A 19,154-nucleotide genomic window follows, 5' to 3' on the forward strand; every position below is an offset into this window, starting at 1 on the left:
TTGCGTTTTTTTTTAATACAGCGACCTACGCAGAATTTAAAACGGGGAGTTGGGAAAAACAAGGACTAACTGCATTAAAGGCTCAATTTATGCTTATGCGCTTATTTACGACCCTTACTTGTTTGGATAAATGTTATGTTTGACTTACAAAGATAGCTTTTGATAATATAAGTATACGGTGCAATTAGATGCATTACCAAGACACTCAGCTTCTCGAACGGTTTTTGCCACTATTACTAAGGCAATAAGCTTGGTTCTACCTGGCAGTGGCCACCTCAGCACCCCATCGTACATGGCGTTCCACAGCAGTGGCTCGAGTACGGATCCTTGGGGCATTCCGCAGGTTACCCTATGCTCATTTGGTCGCCAGAAGCACGTTTCCAGTGTATCGCGACTGCTTCTTCGCCTTTTACACTTATCATTTGTAGCCGCAGCTAGTTAATGCTAATTTCCCTGGGATTCATTGAGTTCCTGCCAAGGATTCTCAGCAGCAGCCCATACAAGTATGCTACGACCAGCGACAAGTTCGTCGATTTGCGTAGCAAGTAGCTTTTGACATGCGGAAATTTGCTAGTTTTCAAACACTTTTCCCTTTCACACCAAATTCTTTTTTTTTTAAATCCGATTTTATTTGGATTTGGATGTGTGTTTTTTTTTGTTTAATTCGTGTGTGTCTGTTTGTGGTATAGTGTGTGTGTGCAGTTTGATGGAGATGTCGGCTGCCTTGGCGAAATCATAACATGTTTGAAATGTACGTGTGCTTGATCATTTGGTTGTTGGTGGTGTGCAACAGCTGGATTTGGGAATTCGATTTAGTTTCTTATTTAGAGTTGCAGTGCATATTTTTTTTTGCTTTCGGTGTCCATGGTTTTTTTGGAACTGGTTCCAGAGTCTGTAATGTTCCTTCCCCCTCTATGATAATGTCTAAAAAAGAATTTTTCTTGTGACTAGCGGACAGCGGTGTGCTTTCCTTGTTGGAATCGCCAGCGGCCCTTTCGTCGAACTCCTCTTCCTCGTCCTTCTCCTCCTCCTCGTCATCCTTCTCCTCCTTCTCCCCCTCCTCGTCATCCTTCTTCTCCTTCTCCTCCTCCTCGTCATCCTTCTTCTCCTTCTCCTCCTCCTTGTCATCCTTCTCCTTCTCCTCCTCCTTCTTTACCTCCTTCTCCTGCTCCTTCTCCTTCTTTACCTCCTTCTCCTGCTCCTTCTCCTCTTTCTTCTCCTCCTCCTCCTCCTTTTCCTCCTCCTTCTCGCCCTTCTCCAACTTTTCATCCTCCACGGCCCCGAGCTCATCATCGGACTGAGGATCGTCTGTCTTCTTGGCCTCGACAGCAGCCTTTTTGGCAGCCGCGACCTTACTCGGACCTAAACCAAATTTAGAGACGATGGTAAAGGCAACCGGCACCGCAATGGCACCCATGGCAATGCCCCAAATCGCGGGATGGGCCCTAGCTATCTCGACTACCTTATCCCCGATTGAGTTTAATTCACGATCACGACCGATGTAGAGACGCTTGATGTCGAAGCTGTTGGCGGCAAAGTCAAGGGCCAACAGCACGTCGTCCGTGATGATCAGGGTGTCGAAGAGAATGGACCACAGCTTCAGACCCACAGCGCTGATTGGCGTCATTTGGAAGGGCTTCAGATCCTCAAAGAAGTCTGGAGTGGCTATCTTCCTGGGGGCCCACTTGCCCTGGTAGTTGGGGTTCTTGATCATTGGTGCACGCCACTTGCCCTTGTATTTGGGATTGGGGATGAGCGGAGTCTTCCACTTGCCACAGCCGGGGGCGTTCTTGCACACTGGGTTCTCCACCAGAGGAGCCTCCCACTCGCCATCGATTTCGTTATTCCAATCTTCTGGTTTGATGGCAGTTGGATCGAAAATCAAGTCGGGCTCATCCTCTAGCCAGCCGTTTGGCATGACGGCCTCGGTATCGGGCAGCTGTGGTGGAGCATCCTCGTCCCAATCCTCGGGCTTGTGGGCAGTAGGGTCTGGGATCTTCTCTCGCTCATCCCACGATTCTGGCTTGAGGTCGTTGGGGTCATCTATCTCCGCCGCCGGGTTGACTGGTGGCTTGAAGTCGGTCAGCAGGGAACCCTCGTTGATGATCTTGTGGTCAATGCGAATCTCAAAGCTGTTATCGGGACGGACCACCAGCTGGTAGAGATGGGGTAGCTTGTCCATGAATGCCCCTTCCAAACGGTCTATTGGCTTATTGCAGTGCTTTTCGGTGATGGTGCCATTAATTGGATTGACGTGACGGAATATGAAGTGCATTTCCACATCTTTGCCGATCTTGTCCGGTCCGAACATGATGGTAAAGGGTGTCTTGTCATTGAAGGCATTTAGTTGCTCCGTGTCTTTTCCGGCGGACAAAAGCTTCAGATACGAGCCGCCGCAGACCTGACCCTCCTGCCACGTAATCTCGTACTGCACCACCAGCGGCTTGCCCGACTTGAAATCGAACGGCTGGCGAAAGGGGGCGGCTATGGCCGCATTCTTGGCCTTCGACTTGAGCACCAGACCCAGATCGTTTGCCCAAAAGATGCGCTGCGGCGACTCCCAGTTCCAGATGCCATCCCTCTTCGCCTGCGATAGCACCCACTTCTTTCTGGATGTCTGCACGTCGTCAAAGTTATCCGCGAAGTAAAACTTCTCGTCATCGATCACCGGGCTCTTGTAGGCCAGCTTCTCATCGCCATCGATGGCGGCGGGCTCCTGCTGTCCATCCTCCACAGAGCCCTCCGACTCCGGGGCCAAATCGGCGGCTTTGAGCGCACCCAGCAGCAGCAAACTGGCGAGGAGCATTTTCCACACCATCTTCACACACTCTTCGTTTGCTCGATTACTCAGAGTTGGAAGATATATGAATTGACTGAATTGAGCCTTGCGTTTTTCAATAAAGCGACGTTCGAAGAATTTCAAATGCGGACGATTTTAACACTCGAAGTTGAGAAAAATGGGGCTTGACTGAACAGAGCCTTTAGACTGAACAGAGCGTATGGCTTTACTGACGCCGCTTACTTGTTTGTATAAACTTTAGATTTGACTTACATAGTTAGCTTTTGATAATAAAAGCAATAGGTAACATGATTGTGATTTTTAAAGAGTAGATAATGTTGTATACACTTCATTTGCTTGAAATGGTCTAACTCTGCCTTCTACCTTCACTACAGAAATCGTGAGAATTGAATCTAGATTCGGTTACGGATGGTCCTGCGGTATTCGGATATTGGGCTTACATAAGCAGCCTCCGCTAAGGTCAAAGCACTCTTTTTCCATTTGCCAATCTGGCTGCGTGTGTGTATGTGTGTGCGCGCCAGTGTGTGTGTGTGTATCGAGCATAAAAGTAGGTCAGTTCGATATTTCGCCAAACTCACACACACACAGAGCCATGAAGCATAGGGTAGCGCTCTCACACACACACACACACACACACACAGCGAAGCAGTGGATGTGCCAATATGAGCATATATTTATGTGTGTCTGTTTCCATTCATGACACTCGCAAAATCCTGTTTGCCGAATTATTTTTTGGCCATTCGCTGGGTCGATGAGTCATGCGAAAACCGCAAACAAGAATTGAAATAAAAAACAACCCGAGCCGGAATTTGTGTCAATATGCAAATGACACATGGCAAACACATGAGCGAAACGCAGAGCGTTTTCCTTAGCCAACCCAAGGTATCGATTTGGTAATAGAACACAGAATATCTGCTACCCTATTAATTGTCGAACAAAATTCGAAGGGAAAGAAAATACTAAAAAGCTAAAAAACAAACAGAACAGCAAAAAACTGAACGAAGTTAGCATGTTGTTAGTCAATGAATTTTGCATGGGAGAGCGCAATGGGCTGGCGAGAGAGCCAGGACTCTCACTCCTCTCCTGCCTGCGCCGAGAGAGCCAGTGCCCGCTCTCTTCCGCTCTCACTTCTGTGTGTTGCCGCCAACAAACACGGACTACAACAATACATTTTTGGGTTCCCTTCTCTCTTAACGAACCTCCTTTCCATGTGTGCGTGAGCAAAGGAATTCCGTTAGAAAACCCCCCTCTCCCCACCTTCCTCATTCATTTTTTTCTGCTCTGCTCTGTGCTTTTTTTTTTTGTGGCAGCTGAAAGTTTGCCCTCCAAAAGCCAGCAAAAGGTTGTAGCCCAAAAGCAAAGGGGCGTGCCAGTGGGCGGGACAAAAAGGGACGCAGATACCCCATTGATATGGTCTTGAGGTCGGGCCTGGTTAACTGGGATTTTCACCAAGGAGGCATGACATAATCGAGCCAAGTTCATCAAGTCGCCCACTGCTCCGTTCGCACTTTTCTAGCTATTCAAATATTGAAATACATACGAAAGACACAATTGGTTTCTAAATTCTCATTTGACGTGCAGCGTAAATTGCCCTTTTTGGTATTCCATATAAAATAGCAATCGATGGGAATATCAAATGTGAGTGTCTTAAAATCTTTCAATAAAAGTTGGACCATTGACCCAGTAAAATTTAGTTCCCGTTCACCAAAATGAAAAGTAAATTAATGACTTAGTTATGAAGTATTAGCCCAAAATAAGAGCTGAGAAATTGTAATATAACAGTCTGTTTGCTCTAACATAGCTAACAGAATTATTTTCTATATTTCCAGTATGTGTTAATGGTAAGAATTCATCGTAATAGTGGCTTGAGACTCGAAAGATCGTTAAGTCTTAAGAATAAATCATTCAAGATTATTACAAATGTATATTTGGAACTCAACAAATCAAAAATTACACGATTTTTAACTCTCTTGGGGTTAAATGTCATTAGCATAATTAAAAGTTCAATGAAATTGATAATAAAATGTTAAATCGACTTTTTCGATTGCTTACGCTAACCTACCGTTAATCGATGTCTATCGATGTTGTGCCTGGCTGCTCGCTCTATCCGCTGATGTTGTTGTTGCTGTAGTTGCTATTGTGGTTGTTGTTGTTGCTGCTGCTTTTGTTGTGAGGGTGCTTGCTTGTATTGTTGTTGTTGCTGCTAAGAATTGTTGCTGCTGTTAACTACTGTTGTTGTTGTGGTTGTGGCTCTGGCTGCTGCTGCTGCTGCTGTTGTTGTAGTTGTTGTTGTGGCTCACACATTTACAGGCACCAACACACACGCGACGCACTCACACACATATGCATACATATACATAGATGTATATATATATATATATGTATATTTTATATATATGTATATATATTACGGAGACGAAGACGAATAAAGTTGAAGCGGTAGAACAAGTAGAAGATGAATTTGTTGTTTGTTTTGTTTTGTGTTTTTTTTTGTTTGTTTTTTTTTTTATATTTGTATTTGATTTTATTTGTTTTGGTTTTGTTTGTTAAATCTGCATTAACATTGGGTATTTGAATTTGTTTTTATTTAATTTTTTTGCGTGGTTAACAACAACCAAGACGTGTTGCCAGAAATTTTCATCAAACGTTGCGTTTTGTTCCCAGAGCTGTTTCAATTTATTATTGTTAATGTTAATATTATTTGTTGTATTACTTCTACTATTATCTGGCTATCTGGCTGGGATGTTTCAATGAGTTTGCCTCGGCTTGGTTTCACAACTGTTGCTATGATTATAATTGGGCTTCCGTATTATGGCTAATATTATTATTCTAATTATTATTATTAATTGCGGATTTTGTTTCGGTTTTAGTTACAATTTCGCCAGCGTCGCCTGCGGAAAAGCGAACAAGTTGTTGAAACCCAGCTTAAATTGGGAAATTTGATGGGAAAACTCATTCACAAAAGGTGACAGAAATGAAAAACCATATTATCTGAAGGACAAATTTGGAAAATTTTGTATGTCCCACTAAGAAACCCCTAGTATTGTTTGAATGGCTTTAAATTATTTTTTTAATATTTATTTCTTTTTATATGTCAGCTTTACTGCTGTCCTTGTGCCCATTATGTGAATTATGTCGTTAGTTTATTTGATTCCTTCTACTAAACTTGTTATATTTCTTCAATAGATACTTCAAATGGGCTTGTAAATTGTATTCACACACTTGATGGCTTTCACTCAGACACTCGAAAAAAAAACGTAAAGTAAGCACTCAATTGGCAGGATAATGTCTCACTGAATGGGATGCACTGTAAAAAAAAAGTCGAGGCAGCGAGTCGCGGCTTGTTTGTGTTTATGCAATTTTCGCGCGCACGTAAAAACGCAGAGCAGTATTGAAAAAGGACACAAGGGACTCAAAGGATGCGGGAAAAGGTCGAGCACTGAGCACTGAAAAGTTCCTACTCTCTGGGTAACTCCGTTTTCGGGCGAACCAGGCAGCTGTTCGCCGTTTCGCCGTGACTTCCTTTTATCCGAATTTGCCGCGAAAAGGAGCAGCAGAAGCAGTTTGCGCGTCTCTGTGTGTGTGTGTGTGTGAGAAGTTCTTTCGTCCTAGAGCATTTGCCATATATAACCACCCAAGTCGTTGTCAACACAGGTTTTGTTGTGCTACTTTGCCACCCTGTTTTTCGCTGCTTATCCTTTCGCCCTTCGCTATTCTCCGCCATTTGCCACATACTATTCGCCTTCGCCGATTCTCCTTTATTTTTTTTTTGGCTTTGGTCACTTATTCTATTTTTAGGTCATCAAGCTGATATTCCACGGCTTTGCTGCCCGAAAATTGCAACAGTGGGTCATTATTTTTGGGCGTTTGGCACCAGTTGGACTGGTCAAGTCAAGTCCGACTGCGTCCATAACTAATGTGGCCCGAGAATATGGAGCACCAGCTATAATCGCAAATCATGCTGACCCGCTTTTCGGGGCCCCCCATCTTGGACACCGACCAATCGATCCGATCCGAACTTTATCTAACCCAGCGATGGCGGGGTCACCAAGTCACCAGTCAGCCCACCCATTTGCACACACTGAGGAACTGCGTTTCTAATGTCCTTACAAATGGACATGTACATGCATATCTATAAACAAATTGAAAACAATGGAGTTTAAGTGCGTGTGTTAACTGGATTGGGGTTACCAAAGCGCGCAGTTTTTGTGGGAGTTTTAGTAATATTGCTTTGAAATCAGTAAACTGCTTTCGAAGCGTTTAAGTTTGCTGTAAATTTAACCTCGTTGACTTCATTCTTCAGTGTGTGATACTTGGCCTTATCATTTCTTAGCACTCAATAGTGGGAAACTAAGCATACTTAGAAACCTTTGACTTGCCAATTTGTCTTTGCACTTGTGCTTTTAGTTCTGCGAATAGAGAGAGCATCACAGTCTTATCCATAAACAGGACAATGATTTTGAATTAGTTTGGATCATGAACCTTGGCCTTGCTCCTAATTGAATTTGCAGTGAGGATCTCCGCGTAACATGAGGCATTTGTCGCAGGTCGCATATGGATGGCAATATTACCGAGAGCACAATCTCCTTATTGGATTGCGTCCTGATTGCAAGCCCTTGGGACTCGCACAATGGAAGCCAAAGGCCAGAGCCTTGCACACATGCCATTCGACTTGGGTTTGGCTGGGTCCTTTGACCATTTGCACGTCACGTATTTAATAATTTATTTATGCATCAATTTGGGTTATGTAAATTTTTTACACCAAAAGCCAACACAGGCAAGGGGCGAGCAAAGAACAACAATGGGGCGAAAGCCAATTGAACACGCACAACCCAGGGGCAGATTGAACTGCGACTGCCATTTGGTGACTGGTGGTGCTCCGGCTGGGCTACCTCCCTCTCCATGGGATGCAATGGGATGGGGGTCCTGTGGAGCCTTCGCCCCGGGACAAGCTGGTGGGCAAGGTGGAAGGCTGGTGGCAGGCTGGTGGCAGGCTGGTGGCCGAGTGGCACCGGCCTAACCCGCTGGGCATTGGACGAGCCGCAAAGTTATTGTAACACCCATTTGGACTGGTCTTAACACATCGGTACTTTCTTACGGGGGTTCCCCACGCCATTTCACTATATTTTCAGCTTTTTGGCTTTCTATAGCGCCCAGAAGTCGCGAAAGCAACACAAATAGCCACACGAAAGCCACACAATCGCACACGAATGACAGCAAGTGCGTTTTATAAACGAAAGTTTATAGATTTTGGCCAAGGAAGGGAAAGTTTTCGCTTTCGATTCTGGGCCACAATTGCGTGTCCTTTCGGTTTCGACGAGGTCCTTGCAAGTTCTCGGCAAGAGGCACATACAAACTGAATCCTTCGTTGTAATGTGACACCCATAAATGGTTTAACAATTTAACAGTACCTAAGTACCAACTTAAAAAAAATGCCTAACGTGTTCCTTTTTTCAAAATAAATGATGTTACTAACATAATCCTACCTAAAATAGATTAATAGGCAAACTAAACCATTATTAGCTGCTATCTAACCTCAATTCTTTAGGGATTTGCACAGCACTGAAATATTCTCTGAACGCAATTGTCAGTAATAAACTTTGCATTCGACTACACGATTTCCACAATCATGACAGCACTTTCGTGACAATAACTGTTATAAATGGCTGTTGTAAATCAAATATGAACAATTCCAATTATCCGCTTTTCTGGCAATTAACCACCATGTCCTGCATACAGCTTGTTTTTATGCATGTACATGTATGGTATGGCTGTATTTTTCGTTAGAAATCAACTTCAAACTTCAATAGCGTTGCACAATTTCGTATTTTTGTTCGCATTTTTTTTTTTTTTAGATTCAATTTTTTGTGAGCTAAGCCAAGGCAATTTGAGACACCCTTGTCCCTTTTACGCCAATCTCGCTCACATAGTCGCTTTCAGCGCTCTCTTGAATATCCTGCTCTCTTTGGAGGGCTCCTCGTGGCCTCGTCCTGAGTTCTTCGGAACCCGGTAAGCAGTACCCAAAACCCAGTCCCCAGTCCCCAGTCCCCAATCCTCAGACCCCAAGTCTTTTGGAGCTCGGCTCTTTTTGCGCACAGCACGAAAACGAAACGCGATATGGCACACGCGCGACTCGAATCGAATCGAGCAAAAAAGCACAGCAAAAGCAAGGGAAAAGCAAAAGCAAATGCAGAGGCAAAGCAAAAGCAAAAGCAGGAGGGGATCCTTTGGCTCTACCCAGTTAGCAAGGCGCCCAACTGACTGACTGACTGACTGACTGACTCACACACACACATACACCGATAAACAGCTCGAAACCCCTCCCCGCCCCCTCCACCAAATCCTCTCTCTCTGTTGATTTTCGGGGCGAGTTAAGTTGAATTGTGTTGTGTTGTGTTGAGTTTCGTTTCGTTTCGTGCTAGCGCATATGCGCGCTCCAAAAAGGAAAAGGCAGGCAAAAAGGACATGCCAGATACACATAACCTAAACAGCAGGCGAAATCCACACGGAGTGGAGTTCAAACCGTTGAAGAGGGGTGGGGGGGGGACAGTAAAGGGGGCGACATCGCCAACAGCAACAACAAGCAAAGGAGCAACAACAAAGGACACTCGAGAACATATACAAGAAAACCGACCGAGTCACGAAAAATCGAAAGTCCGCGGCACACACATAGTCGACTTTAGCTGCTTCTGCTTCTTCTATCCCAAATCAATGTGTGTGTGTGTGTGTGAGTTGGTTGGCCCTGTCTGTGTGTGCGTGTGTGCCCTGCAATTTGTTGTAACCATTTTCGTTGCCTACTTTTCCGGGCACTTTGCTCTAAACAACAAACCAAAAGTTTTCAACGGCAAAGGCGATGGATACGAGCGGCGGCTGGGGGGGTTACTCTGCGTAACACGTTGTGTGTGACGCACACAAGCACACACTCGCACACACACACACACGCACACACACAAACACAGGCACGAGACACAGAGAGGCGCACTAGGCGTATACGCAATCGTTGCTGGTTGCGGCCACATCAAGTATACGCCATGTCTAACACGCGCTTTTGCACAATTAGAAAAAAAAAACTTAGCCGAATATTAGGAGTGAAAAAAAATAGAGGATTTTTCAAGCTAATTCCAGAGATCATGCTGCTTCCACACACTTAACACACACTCGCCGACTTCCTATATGCCACTTTGTATCTTTTCTTTGTACTTCGCCAATGCAGCCAAATGAGTAGTTTATTTTTTGGACTTTTGTGCTTTCCTGCTGGCTGGCTGCTGGCTTCTCGTATTCTTCTTCCTCTTGCTGCTTTTCGCTTCTCTTTGATTATTTTGGTTTTTTGGGTCACACTCACGGAAAAAAAACTATGCAAAAAAAGTGGTGATGTGATTTGAGGAGGAGAACTTATGTAAAACTTTCTTTGGAATTGGCTCCTCGCTGAAATGCCTGCCTGCGCACAGCTCAAGGCATTTGTATATATTGCACATATATATATATATTTTAATATATATATGTATATATCTGGATGGCATGGCAAGTGTGTGAACTTTTTTCTATTTTTTCCTTTATGGCTTTTTAGAACAGGGAACTCAGCGCTCGTGGTTTTCTCGCCTGTGCGACTTTTCATAGCTCTGTGTTTGATGTTCGGATGATGTTTCTCTTTGAGTTTTTTAGTTTTTTTGCTCCTGCTTTTTCTACATTTTTTTTTTTTTTTTTGGTGTTTGCTGTTTTCTTGTTTCTTTTTTATGGTTTAATTTTGTGGCTGCTGCTGCCACTGGCGCTGCTGTTTCGTTACCCGTAATCCGTTCGTCTCCGTGGTTTACTGAAACTGTCAGCTGCCGCAGCGCGTGTGCGTCCGCAGAGTGCGACTTTCGTTCAGTTTTGCTCGGCAATCGGTTCGTGGCGCATTCGTCACGCCTTCGGCCAGCCTCGATGGGCATTCGTCACCGCTCGGCGGCGTTCGGCGCTGTGCCACTTTCCACTTACAGGATCTCGTAGTCGTCGGGCCTCGAATTCGGATTCCGATTCGGAATTTCTGCGGCTGAGAGCGAGGCGGAGCGGCGCGACGCGACGCGACATACCGCCACTCGGTCATTGGGACAGGCCCAAAAGCAGCCCAAGAACAGCCCAAAGAAGCCGAGAAGAACCCAGGCCAGAAAGGCTGCAAAAGGGACACGCCAGGATAACAGCGGGCCGCGGCTGGCGGGGATTGGGGATTGGGGAACTCGGAACTCGGAACTGGGAATCGGGGCGGGTGGCAAGTGGCATACGTCAAGCCGACTGGCAAAGCAAAGACAAGGAGCAGGAGGGGCGAAGGATGAAGGATGAAGGAGGCAAGAACAAATTCACGAGGAAACCATGTGGCTTAGCATGGGGCATTCGAAAGTGCAGCTGCACTTAGAGCTCAGAGCGAAATTCACGGTTGCACGGCCGCAAATGTTTGAAGGAAACCTTTTGGCTTTAAATATAAAATATTTCGCCATAAACATACTTCAAACAACTTGCCAGCAACTTAAATGTATTAATTACTCATAAGTTAACAGGAAAATGAAATAGATACAATACATACACAAAAGATTTGGATACAAAAAAACAACTAGTATTTTCTCCACATATTGTGCACATTTATTTGTCTTTCCAGGCAAAATATATAAATTAAAAGTTTTGTAAACAATAGAAAGGAAAGAGAATGTTATTTTATAATCATTTCAATGTAAAAGTTCTTTATAACAAATTCTTTGTACGAGTATAAATATAATCAATGAAAATTCCTACCCAGTTGTTTTCGTTACCAAGACATTTTCAATATTTAAAACATTTAAAATAATATGCGATTGCTGGGGCATTTGTGTGATGACAGCCTCTGTGGCAAACATATTTGCAGGACTGCCCCAAAATTTGTGGGAATTAAGTCCGCTCTATTTTCGCTCCATCACCGTTAACCGTCGACTGGCAATTGCGGCAAGATGGGCTAAATGCCGCAAATAGTTAATTGTTTTCTTTGTGCCGTGCTCAACACTGGCGTGGCATTTGGCCCACTCCCCAATTAGCCGGAAGTGGTAATGGGCCCCAAGGTGCCGGCGATCGGTGTTCGCCCCCCTGCCAGTTGATCTACCTAATTGCAGGCAAACATTCAAATGTCCTTTAAGGACTTCTGTGTATATATGTACACATACATATGTGTGTGTGCATATAAATAAATGAGTGCGCGTGTGTGTGTGTGTGTGAGTGGCTGAGGGAATTTGAACAGCGTCAAACGGACAAACAATAACTTCAATGTCGCAACAAATGACAATATTTACGCCAACAAGCAAGCTGCCCCGCCCACAAGATATTAGCCCCCCTTTCTCCCTGCTCCTTGCTCCTTGCTCCGTGCTCCTTGCTCCATTATCCTGCCCCCACGAGTGGTTGCGGATGATGTCAGCGAGTGTGGCGCAGTGTGTGTGTGTGCATGTGTGTGTGGTTGTGCCACACAGTCGCATGTCCTCGCACACACACACTTATGAACGCTTCTCTCTCTCTCTCCCTCCTTCTCCCCCATCTCTCTCTTTCTTGCTTTCTCACTCCTCCGCTTGGGTTCCCTTTTCTTTCGTTTCATTTTGCGGCCATTGCGGTTGTTGCTGCACTCAGAGAAAAAATGCAATAAGAAATTTAAAGTTAAATATGTGAAATATGAAATATATATATATATATATATTTTAATATTAATAGTAGAATGCAACTAAATTTAACTGACTAATCGTGCCGAATATTCAATGCCCTCATCTGTGTAATTCTTCTTATTATTTTATTCTTATAATTTTAAGCCAAACTGCTTAGTTCGATAGCAGCACTTTAAAAAGAATTCTATATGTACATATATATTGTTTGTGGCATATGCAACAAAGTATTGAGCTCTTTCTCTTACTGTTGTTGGGTAAAATGTAAAAAGGCGCACATTTCATGAATGAACAATGACGACATTTTGACAGCGGCAACGTTTACGTTTCCCCATCCGCCCCACTCAGCCATCTACTCCAAATATAATACCTCAGCTCCCACAGGAACCTCCATGCATATGGGTATGTATAGTATATCTATGTAAAATCTGTACAGATATATAGATTCAATGTTGAACGGATGGATGGAGGGAGGGGGCAGAGGGGGGAGTGTGTGAGTTGCAGTGCGGCGATATCTGTCGTTCATCATCTTGTCAAATGCAACTAACTTTCCCATACCTTTTGTTTTTACGAAATAAAAAACAGGAAGGAAAGTTACTTTGCTAATCAATTTTCCAATTCAGATATAGATGGCGCCTGTTGATGATACTGCATACGTTTCTGCATATCCATTTATCTACTGGGCACTAAAGTTAAGATATAGCTATAAGATGAACTAAACTGGGCAACTAATAACCATTCATATTTGGTGGATTAAGATATATTCATTTCCAAACTTGAATGCCAAGTGATTGTGAGTTTAATTACGAGCTTAGCGAGTTAAGACAATACCTATTTGCACACATTAATTTAAACTTTTTGGGGAAAACCCCGAATATTCCTGGACAGAAATCAGGAAAACGACAAGCTTAATATGGTAATAGATCTAAAGCATCTATAGATCCATTTTGTCCATCTAATCTGGCGTATTATGCATTGGTTTAACTATAACTTTTCATAGTCACGTATAAAGTGCGTATCTTTAATTTAAACTATAATGCATGGCGTAAAATTTTTAACTACACAATAATTAAGCTGGTAAATAGAATAGAACGTGATACCTCAAGCTGGATTTGTGTTCCTCGTGAATGGGAAACGCTCTGCCCTGCTGGCCGATCTCGAATATACGAGTATCCGGCTGGTTAAAGGAAATTGAATATTTAATTTAATCGCTCTCGGTTATGGCAAACACTTTCCACTTGCACTTTCCACTTCCACGGGGGGAAGGGGGGTGATGTGGCATGAGCATGTGGATGGATGACGACAAGGACGAGAATGCGGATCCGAACAGGCATGAGGATGGGCAAGAGGAGGGTGTTAGGATGAGGGTGTGGCCATGGAGCGGTGGACAGGCGACCCCCATAAATGCCAAAGCAAATGCAGCGAATGTGTAATGTACACCTGTGCGTACCTGCACATTAGCATAACCTTACATTATTCAACTGTGCGTTTCCTTTGCACTTGCCAGTGGGCGGTGGGCGGTGGGCGGTGGGCGGTGGTCGGTGGGTGGTGCTCCATTGGCAGGACTAAAAAGGACTAGGGGACAACCGAAAGGACGAAGCGAATTTGCATAAATTTTGGCTCATGAGACGCGCATGTTTAGCATCCTGGCTGTGCAAACGCGTTCTTTCAGTTCCAATTACACCCTGTTTTAAATCAGAAATCAAAATATGAATATCATCATATGTACATATATGCTTTTATCTTAAATATATGTTTTTAGTTTCATTATAAGCAAGCCAAAATATATTGCTGGTATTTATTTATTATTTAACTATTATTATTAGTTACATTATAACTCTATTACCTTTAGTATTATTATATAGGATTAACTCTCCCATTTGCTAAAGACTGGAAAATAGCCTCAGTATCGCCTGACTACTAAGGGGTATCAAGTGCGTTCATTCCATTCGCTTGTTTGCACTTTGAGGGCCATAATAACCGAATACACAAGTAACAGGACTAATTATGCCATCGCCATCTCGAGCGCCATAATTACGCATAATATTTAAGTACACGTGCTGCGGATAATTGACTTGAATTTTTTCGCCTGCCGCACTTTTATTTTGGCTTTTTTTTTTCGTGTATATTTATTTATTTCGTGCCACGCATCTGAGTGGCGAAGTGAATTTCCTGGCTGATTTTCCGTGCGGCCCATTTTTTTCCAGCGCCTTGAAATGGAGACAGGAAATGAAGAGCAGCGAGTAGCGAGAAGCGATTTGCCAACGCACCTTCCTCGGTTGCAAATGGGTTGGATGCAAGCCAACCCACTCGAGCTACCCAGATCCACCCGAATCCACACAAATCCACACATCAGCCCCCAGAATTCACCCACTGCTCTTTTGCAATGCATTTGCAGTTCGTGTTGTGTTGCTGTGGCAACCGTCAACTGAAAACGACGAGCGTTAAAATGTGCGCCAAGCACGCGATTAAAGTCGGCCAGAGGGTTAAGAATGGGGTGGTGGGTGGGCTTGCTGGGTGGTCTGTGTGTTTGGGCCAGGAAATAGGCAGAAATCATCCAAATGTCACGAAACGAAACCAAATGCTCTGCTTCGACTTGTGGCCGCTACTTCGCAGCCCCACATTTCGCCCACTTGCACCACCCACTTTCCACGTTGCCCCACCTCACCCCCCTCATGCCTGGGCTCAAGTGCAGTTGCACTGGCATTGGGGCAAAAGACCAGCCGGGAATGAAATTGCCTCATCGAAAGACTGCTGCAACTCCTTTTCAAAGTTGTCTTGGCACGGCCCGAAAATGGAGCACTATGGCTGCACTGAGAAAAACAAATTAAAAGCATGTACATAGTTATTTGAAAAATTATCAAATATTTTGGTTAAACAACTTCTGGTTATGACAACATATATGTTGTTTAAGATGTGCCTACGATTGACCTATGTGCACTCAAATTCAATTCAAATGTGTTAATATATGCGTCTAATTTGTTAGCTCTTTCAGATTCTAAAATTTTTTCTTTTGCCCTAGATAGATATCTAAATTCTTTCAGTGTGCTGCTGCATTGTTCCTTTCGGGGTTAACTGCAATGCGCAGCAGCAGGCCAAAACGGTCAATGGAGTCGCATATTATGCTGCTCGGGATATGGATGGCCATGGATGGGAATGAAAATGGGGATAGGCATAAAAATGGGGATAGGTCGACGTATAGGGTAAGTTACTAGATCTCTTCCCTCGCATTCCAGACCAACCCAGCCTAATGAAATCTCTAAAGTCACTGAAATCCCTGTCTCAAAATTGAGCACCGGCATTTTTTTAATGGGCCTCCAGAGAGAGAAAGTCGAGGGTGCACGCACTGCGTATACGTAATTTTTTTGGGCATTGGAACGTTTATAAAAAAAAAATATTAAATGAACTTAGATAATATTGGATATTCAAATGAACAATGTTACATAGGTCCCAATAAAACTTAAAGGTATTTCCAATTTAAAAGGCATTCTTTTAGGACCCATAATTAAGTTTCCAAGTGCTTATTAAAATTTTAAATAAATATTTTAGTCAGTATGCCTGTAAGCATAGGATCTCTTCTATTCAGTTCAAAGTAGGCCCAATGGGAATCATCATATTTGTTATCATATCACCAACCCATATAAATGACGAGCCCTTGCAATATCATTTTTTATCCCAGTTAATGTTAGTTAGCTTCCTGTTAAAGTATGTTGCACGTTATGTCATTTACCACCTTTGAAAAATGTATTTATAACCGAAAAAAAACATTGTCAGGGCTGGCTAACGAGGTCGGTGGGGCAATTTGGGGCGGGATCGGTAGGTTGGTAGGTTGGTGGGTTGGTGGGTTGGTGGGTTGGTGGGTTGGTGGGTTGGTGGGTTGGTGGGTTGGTGGGTTGGTGGGTTGGTGGGTTGGTGGGTTGGTGGGTTGGTGGGTTGGTGGGTTGGTGGTTGAGTGGGTGGTTGGGTAATGCGTTCCGCGCGTGAACCGTTAGTTGACCACGCACACACGTGTGCAGGCAAAGGTAGCACTTATTTTTATATCTTCTTCCCTACACAAGCACGTGTTCATACGAATATATATATATTATATAATATATATACATATATGTAAATATATATATATGGAGGTACTAAGTGTACTATATGCGCCATGTTCGTGTGTCGTAATTGGCAGCCCTGCATCGCGGCGAACTGATGACATCATGCGCCTTCCTGGGTTCCCAGGCGCCGAGCGCTTGTCCAGCGGCCAATGCTCCAAATTCCTCGTACATACGCAGTGACCAACGGCCGACGTTGACACACTATTTTATTTTATTGCCACGAGCTGGCCTAAAACGAAATTTGCATGTAAACACACACACACACACACACACGTGAATTAAAAAGACATTAGAATCGAGCGAATTGGATTTTCCCGCGCTCAACAATTGGCCAATGCTGCCCAGAAGAGAAAAAAGTGATGCCAATCAATTTGGCATGCTTTTTTTAAAAACGAGAAACAATCTATATCTTTACGTTTAAAATTGCACAATATGCAATGTGTAATTTATTTGTAATCTAAAGCTTAAATCGTAAAGTCTATACACACAAATACATCATATATAACAAAATAATGCTTCTTAAGCCACTCACGATTTTATAACATTTACTTACTAGGAAAAAAAAGAAATGTGTTACTAAATTTTTGAGAAATCAAGCTAGACATCACCCTCCTGCTCTGCCAACAGCTTCTTGTGATCAAAGCCATCCGCATCCTGCTGTCTATTGCAGCCCAGGCATCGCCGAATGCCATAGAACAGGACGACCAGGACGAGGGAGATCAGCGAGGAGGCAATGGGCACGACCAGGACGAGATCCAGCTGCGGCTGCTGCAGTTGACTGGACTGCAGCAGCACAATGGGCATGGTCATGTTCAGCACGCTGGCCTCGATGGACAAAGTAAGTGCGTCGGTGGACGAGCGGCAGAGGATCTTGGACAGCAGATAAGTGGATAGGTAGCCGGCGAGGGGCAGACATATGGCAGCCACTAGAATCTATACGCAAATAGGTCAAAATTAGTTGTTGCCAATTTTAACTGCATATGCAAATGGGGAATCGTACTCACCTGCCAGGTGAACTCGTAGAAGACGAACGCGTTGAGACCCACCGTCAAGCCCACGAGGCACACACTGAGTACGACGGACAGCGGCTTCAGGAAGCGGAAGATGAACCTGGTGGTCCGCGGGACGCAGAGTCGCAGCAGCACGCCGATGGCCAGACAGGTCACCAGGGCAGCAGCTCCTCCGGAAAGCTGACCAAACGGCACTGTTAGCTCTTCGTCCTCGTAGAGCATCCGGCCCAGAACCAGTATCCAAATGGGCAGCAAGGCGAGGGCCAGCAGGCTATTGATCGTGGTGGTGGCCACAGAAAGATTGATATTTCCCTTGAGGAAGACGGCGCACACATTGGCCAATCCGCCACTGGGCGCCAGTGCCGTATAGAAGAGGGCCAGCTGGAGTGGCCAACTGCCTGGCCAAAGAGCACGACCCAGTCCGAATCCCAAGGCGGGCATCAGCACATATCGACTGACCACACCCACCACAGGCCCCACCGGTCGGCAGATGATGCCCGCCAGGCGCTGCATATCCAACACTGTTCCGAGATTGAGGAACATCAGCAGAGCCAAGGCGGCGGACACATAGGTGGTGATGCGTTCGTCCACCACTTGTGTTCGGAGCACTGTAATTGGCAGGGGATTTGGATATGTCTCCGTCACCGCGCCGGACTTCAGTTCCACCTCCAGCGAACTGTATCCAAATCGAACTCCAGTCACATATAGCGCTCCCCGCCAGCTGCCCAACAGATCGAAATCCTCCTTCTTTATCTCCAGCGGTGGCGACGACGCCCTCCGATCATCCTTGGAGTACACCACAAAGTAGTAGTCCAGCGCAGAGTCCTTGGGTAACACATTGTATATGTGCAAATCAACGCGCCAAATGGAATCCTCAAAAAAATTGAGCTCGTCTCGATCATAATCCACCAGCCAACCGCCAACCAGGTCGCCATACTCAGATCGGACTCCTTGGAGTCCCAGAATCATCAGCACTCCCAACGCCACAAACTGCCGTCCGATATTTGGTTTCGCATTGCCCATGCTGCGTCGTTACACCAACTGACCACTCTGACCACTCCAACGAATCCGAGTGCTGGAGTGGGTCGTGGATCACAAAGAGGCTTTATCTGGCCATCGAGCAGACGGTTCGATTTGCTCTTATCGGACGGGCTCAGGTGCGAACCGGAGGTGTGAATAACAATATTAATAAATCAGGTTGGTTTGTAAATGTAAAGGTCTTCGAGGGAATTTCTAATTCCATTGAGTGCATCTTATCGTCGTTGTGGGCGATGATAAGCATATTAACTTAGCGTATCTACAGGAAAGTCGAACAATGGGTCAACCAAAAATGGGTCAAAACAAAACAAAAGGAGCAGAAATAGTAAACAAATAAAATCTATAAAAATGCCGAAACATTAATTATCAATTCAAATTTATCATAAACTGTTTATTTTTTAGAACCTCTAACTGTACAAATCCGCTACCCGCTCGTTTAAGTTTTCTTGGGATTTCCTTTGTTTGTTGTTTTTTCGCTTTGCATTATATTGCACTTTGTTTAGATGAGCTCTAAACAATTTGCTACTGATTACGGCCACAAAGAACATTGTTAAAATAA

General features: G+C 44.4%; 3 protein-coding genes across 3 annotated transcripts in view; all 3 read right to left on the reverse strand.

Annotated features, from left to right (window-relative positions):
• LOC117146522 (sodium channel protein para) overlaps window positions 1–4,980 on the reverse strand; it is a 62,533-nt gene extending 57,553 nt beyond the window's left edge. Inside the window, exon 1 of the mRNA XM_033312787.1 lies at window positions 4,863–4,980. The gene's annotated coding sequence lies outside the window, so the exon portion shown is untranslated. The remainder of the gene's footprint in view (window positions 1–4,862) is intronic.
• On the reverse strand, window positions 654–2,971 carry LOC117146523 (calnexin). Its single transcript, XM_033312788.1, has 2 exons — window positions 1,187–2,971; window positions 654–1,141 (listed from the first exon to the last, which is right to left on the reverse strand). The coding sequence occupies exons 1-2, from the start codon at window positions 2,816–2,818 to the stop codon at window positions 821–823; spliced, it is 1,953 nt and encodes a 650-aa protein (XP_033168679.1). The 5' UTR covers window positions 2,819–2,971; the 3' UTR covers window positions 654–820.
• A 12,054-nt stretch (window positions 4,981–17,034) lies between the features above and the next one.
• Window positions 17,035–18,981, reverse strand: LOC117147413 (sodium/bile acid cotransporter). The gene is made up of 2 exons (XM_033314290.1): window positions 17,552–18,981; window positions 17,035–17,480 (listed from the first exon to the last, which is right to left on the reverse strand). Exons 1-2 carry the CDS (start codon window positions 18,578–18,580, stop codon window positions 17,145–17,147), a joined length of 1,365 nt encoding a protein of 454 aa, XP_033170181.1. The 5' UTR covers window positions 18,581–18,981; the 3' UTR covers window positions 17,035–17,144.
• Window positions 18,982–19,154: the final 173 nt, after the last annotated feature.

Source organism: Drosophila mauritiana, chromosome X (assembly GCF_004382145.1).
Source record: "Drosophila mauritiana strain mau12 chromosome X, ASM438214v1, whole genome shotgun sequence".
NCBI lineage: Eukaryota > Metazoa > Arthropoda > Insecta > Diptera > Drosophilidae > Drosophila > Drosophila mauritiana.